The sequence below is a fragment of the Vigna unguiculata genome, chromosome 3 (genome assembly GCF_004118075.2).
Source record: "Vigna unguiculata cultivar IT97K-499-35 chromosome 3, ASM411807v1, whole genome shotgun sequence".
Taxonomy (NCBI): domain Eukaryota; kingdom Viridiplantae; phylum Streptophyta; class Magnoliopsida; order Fabales; family Fabaceae; genus Vigna; species Vigna unguiculata.
Window position 1 is genome coordinate 39,214,219 of NC_040281.1, and position 5,235 is coordinate 39,219,453.

At 34.4% G+C, this 5,235-nt stretch overlaps 1 protein-coding gene across 2 annotated transcripts; it reads left to right on the forward strand.

The window, feature by feature from the left end:
* Positions 1-1,472: 1,472 nt before the first annotated feature.
* LOC114176181 (1,4-dihydroxy-2-naphthoyl-CoA synthase, peroxisomal) lies at positions 1,473-5,024 on the forward strand. 2 transcript variants are annotated; one of them, XM_028061132.1, is made up of 9 exons: positions 1,480-1,788; positions 1,866-1,988; positions 2,321-2,422; positions 2,645-2,683; positions 3,318-3,416; positions 3,581-3,628; positions 3,763-3,858; positions 4,095-4,217; positions 4,752-5,024. In XM_028061132.1, exons 1-9 carry the CDS (start codon positions 1,498-1,500, stop codon positions 4,866-4,868), a joined length of 1,038 nt encoding a protein of 345 aa, XP_027916933.1. In that variant the 5' UTR covers positions 1,480-1,497; the 3' UTR covers positions 4,869-5,024. The 2 variants fall into 2 exon arrangements, with proteins under 2 accessions (XP_027916934.1, XP_027916933.1); XM_028061133.1 differs by lacking the exons at positions 4,095-4,217; positions 4,752-5,024 and adding an exon at positions 3,993-4,094 and having other exon boundaries at positions 1,473-1,788.
* The last annotated feature ends 211 nt before the right edge of the window (positions 5,025-5,235 follow it).

The following is a 5,235-nucleotide window of genomic DNA, read 5'->3' on the forward strand; positions in this document are numbered from 1 at the left end:
GTGCGGGCTGCGGGTTATGCGAACTAGGCTTTTACGGGCCAGCGAACTCAATATCTTGACTTGTCCCGCATTTTTTGGTGAACCGGTTCGCTAGGCTAAACCCACGTTGCTGTCCCTAATAAAAACCAGGATTATTATTATGAAGCCCATTTAACTTCCAATTACTTTACATAATTGAATATTGAACATGATAACATTTATGGTGTGTTTAGATGAGGCAATTCAAGAGGGTGATTCATTTATTTGGAGAATTTGAAATTCTTTGTAATGAAATGTTTTGTTTGGATAGAGAAATTAAAAAGCATTTAAAATGCATGCATTTTCTTGAAGTATTTCGATTAGTTAAATTAGAAGAAATTCAAATACCCTAAAAAAGGTGGAATTTGAAATTGTTCTCACTCAACCTCACAACCATGACAGGCTGGGCTGTCAGGCTTATTTGGATCATCGGGCCAATCCAACCTGTCTGGGTTTTTCGACCGACCCGACCCGTTTGGGTCGTCGAGTAAGACCAATTTGGTTGGGTAGTCAGGTCAGCTCGGTCCATCTGGGTCGTCGAGCCCGTTTCCAAATTTATTATGAACTCAAAACATAATTAAGCCTAAAATAAATATTATTAAAATTAAATTTTATCTCATAAGAAATTCAATTGTTTGTTCCAAACAATTAATTGAAATGTAAGATATTTTAATTTCTTTATCCAAACAAGTTATTTAGAAAATGAAAAGAATTTAACGGTAAACAATTCAAATACAAAGCATTTTAATTTGGTTAACCAAAGTCGTTTACAAGTCACGACTTCTGATTTAAAAAAAAAATGCGAATCATGTGAGAAGAACATGACTTGAGACGATGCTGGTTTTAACTAAAGTCATGTACACAACTCGCAACCTCTAATTAAAAAAGATGCAAATCATGTGAGGAGAGCACAATATTTTCTTCACTAAAGTCGTGTAGTAGTATGACATAATTTTAAAAACTAAAATTGAAAGTTGTCATGTGTGCTCATGACTTTAGTGCATTACCCACATAATTTAACTTTAAGTAAAGTCATGATTGAACCAAACGACTTTAGTTCATCTTGTTTTTACTCAAAAGTTCACGGTTGAAGGTAAAAAATCATGTTCATGAAATACGTTTTCTTCTTATAAAGTCTTCCTTAAATACAACTTGTACAGAAATCGTAATTTTTTTAAAATTTGTCGATTTACAAAATTGATGCAAAATTACACCTAATAAAAAAAAGCCTAATAAATAACTTTATAATTATAAATGAACAAAAATAGAATTTTAACATAATATACACACAAAAAAAATTAATAAACTCCATAAAATTCGCGAAACAAAAACAAAATGTTTAAGAAAAATTGATGATTATAAACAATTTGAAATGAACATTTCTCCCGGTACAGAGTTTCATTAATTTCATTGACTTTACCTTATTTACCTTATCTCATTCTTATCACCAAGTGCCACGACAAGAGCTACCAATGTTGAATGCGATTGAATATAAAGCGAACCATCATCTTCAGAATCTGTCTCAGATATCGAATGGCGGAGAACAAGGACCTCGAAACCGCCATCAGAAGGCTCGCCTCTGTCAAGAACCACCTCCTTTCCGCTCCCGCAGCGTCCCCTGAACTCACCTTGACCCGCACTTCCACTTCCGACAACAGCTTCGGCCGCGTTCACGGTCACGTTCCTTCTCACGACGTCGTTTGGAAGACCGCTTCCGATGACTTCACAGACATTGTGTACGAGAAGGCCGTCGGGGAAGGAATTGCCAAGGTTTACTTTCTGAAATCCTCTTTGCTTTTTCTTACTCTGCTGTTATCGCTACGCAACTGGTAAGTGTTGTGTTGCAGATAAGTATTAATAGGCCTGAGAGAAGGAACGCGTTCCGTCCCAAAACGGTGAAGGAGCTCATGCGTGCTTTCACTGACGCCAGGGATGATTCATCTGTTGGGGTCGTCATTCTCACTGGCAAGGTACCTCCTTCTCCCTTTTCTGAATTTTATTTATTAATTAATTTTTATTTCTTGGAAATTTGCACAGTAATATGAATGTATATTCAATCCATCCATGAATTTAATACTGCTATCTACAAAGTTTTATACCATTTCAAAATGATTAAGTTTATTACATCGATAAGAATATCATATTTATCAAAGTATAATATCATGAATGGATCGATTAAATTTGTATTTTATAAAAAAATATTAAAGGTTTTATTTATTAAAGTTATTGGGTAAGTATTGAATACTGATATAGCTGAAGCAAATTAAAATATTGAGATCATTCAATTGATAACGTGTTGTAGGGAACCAAGGCATTTTGTAGTGGTGGAGACCAGGCTTTGAGGACCGACGATGGCTATTCTGATGACGGAGGTTTTAGTAACCTTAATGTGCTAGACTTGCAGGTATAATTGATTGATTTTAGATTTTTCTGGTTGTGTGAATAGGAGTTATCCCTATTACACGAGTTAATCCCTTGTCTGTTTTGAGCCATTCATGAGAGTCTTCAAGTTCTATTGTGTGGTTCCCATTATTTGTAATGACACAAATGTTAATGTTTGTTATTGAAAAATAAAATGTTCCTTTCTTACTCTACTTTTTTTCATTTTGTTTTTCTCTTATTGCAGGTGCAGATACGCCGCCTCCCTAAGCCAGTGATTGCAATGGTACTCAGCCGCACCTTTTTGCAGCTTTGTTCTTAGGGTCGATGTAGTATCCAAAAAAAAAAAAAGAAGGGACATGACAACATTAAAAATATATATTCAGTTTTGATTTTTAAAGTAGTACAAGTGTTGGACCAAAAGCAACCCAAGGGACACAAGAAAACCAGGACTTTGTTACCCATTAAATCGACTGCAAAAGGAAAAAGACTGATAGCCCTTGTCCTTTCCATTCTTCTAATACTTTTGCTTGCAAAACAAATAATACTCAGATAGTATTGCAGTATATTTTACTAAGTATTAATTGGAAGATAACACAGCTTTTAGTCATGTCATGGTTTGACTGGTCATCAAACAACTCACAGCACAAAAAATGTCCCGGGATTCAACTACTTGTAATATATTGTTTTGTTTGTATTGTCTTGATGATATTTTAAACTTTGTTCTTCTTTAAAAAGTCAACTCAAGGTTAATATAACATGCATTTCAGTTTTGTAAAATTTAATGTGCCCCTCTATGTCAACACCTACAACTCTAGGCCTCAAATTTTCAGTTAGTGAATAAAGATATGATATCGTGTTCTTTTTTGGTTCTGTACTATTCTTGTTATATGCAAACTATTTTTCTAACGTTAAAACAGGTAGCAGGTTATGCTGTTGGTGGAGGGCATATATTACATATGGTCTGTGACCTAACTATTGCAGCAGATAATGCTATCTTTGGCCAAACTGGTCCTAAGGTTCTTGAACCCTTTTCCCTTTTATATAAGACGCATAATAATTAAACATACAAGAATATATTCATAATCTATGAAGGCAAAGTTGTATTTCCCTCACTCTCCCTCTTCTGTAATGATATATGATAATGGATTTGTAATTCTTTCTATCTTTGTACGTACGGAAGGTAGGAAGCTTTGATGCTGGTTATGGAAGTTCTATCATGTCTCGTTTGGTAAGAATCAAATACGATTTATTTTGTTGGTAATTCACTCCATGATTTTACTATTCTAGATGGTAGTGGATTTTGTTTGCTGCATGGTTTTGATATCTCCAGTCCAAAGATAGAAACTCGCCTTGTTCATACAGGTAGGTCCAAAAAAAGCGCGTGAAATGTGGTTCCTCACAAGGCTTTATGATGCTGTTGAAGCAGAGAAAATGGGTCTTGTCAACACTGTTGTACCTGTGAGTTCTTTTCGTCTGAATAATTTGACTGTAATTTTAATTTCTCATTTTGCTGAAAGCATTACGAAATCTTACTTCACTGTTTGAGTATTACATTATTGTATACCAATTGGAGAAGTAATTAAACTGTCAAGGAACACTTAAGGAACAGGGAGCTACTTAAATTAAAGCAAATAGCAGAAACCGATGCTCCAACATCGCACTTACAGTGAACGCTATGTTTTGGTTTGGTCTAGCTTGAGAGTTTGGAGAAAGAAACGATAAAATGGTGTCGGGAGATACTGAGTAACAGTCCAACTGCTATACGGGTCCTCAAGTCAGCTCTTAATGCAGTGGATGATGGACATTCTGGACTTCAGGTATATTCAAGATTTTAATGTTATGTGAAATATTATGCAATTGTTAAATTAGTTCATTCTAGTTAACAATGTCGTACTTTATGTTTATTTTAGAAATATATATAAAATTAAAGGATATAAGTAATATTTATATTTAATAGCATTACAGTTAGCGTAAAGGGGTAATTTGTTCAACCAACAAGTATGCCTTATACATTGTTAATAGTCCAAGAAATTCATCTACTTAAGTGAAAAGCTTTACTGATAGACTTCCCATATAGGGAAATTAGCAAAAATATATTCAAAAGTGGTCTTGTGTTTCTTTAATTAAGACAAAGGAAATGTTTTTGATTCTTTCTGGGGGTGGTAATATATACTTTTTTTAGAAAAGTAATATAATATGAAGCAATATTAGTTATACTGAATATTCCAATGCTTTCAATGATGAATTTATTCTGATGTATTTCTCCTTCAGTCTACATGTTAACATTTTTTACCCTTGTCTTGATTCATATATATGCATTCTTAATTTGTACTTGGTGATCTAAATTATAGGAACTTGGGGGAAATGCAACACTGATATACTATGGCACGGAGGAAGCTAAAGAGGGGAAGACTGCATATTTGCAACGTAGACGCCCTGATTTTTCTAAGTTCAAACGGCGACCTTAAATGTTTGTTAATTGTTGCCATCAATTTGAGGCATGGACCTCTAGTCCTTAATTTACCTTGTCCTTAATTTTCCCATTTTAAATGTATCTGTGAGGTTGATAATGATAAAATAAACAGATTTCTCAGATTTAACTATTGTGTCCTGTTTCTTAAAAAGATCAGCTTCAGTAAACAAGACCGCAGAATATACATTTTCGCTTATTTTCTCAAAACTTTGGTATTCTGAAATTCAGTTTTGCCCCTGAGGTCATGGATTATTGAAAGCTCTTGCAAGTTTGAGTGAAGCTCATTATGCATGATGGCATGCTAAAGGGAACTTTTACAGGTTTATGCTGCAGAAGCTTCAGAATAGTTTTACTCTAGTTGT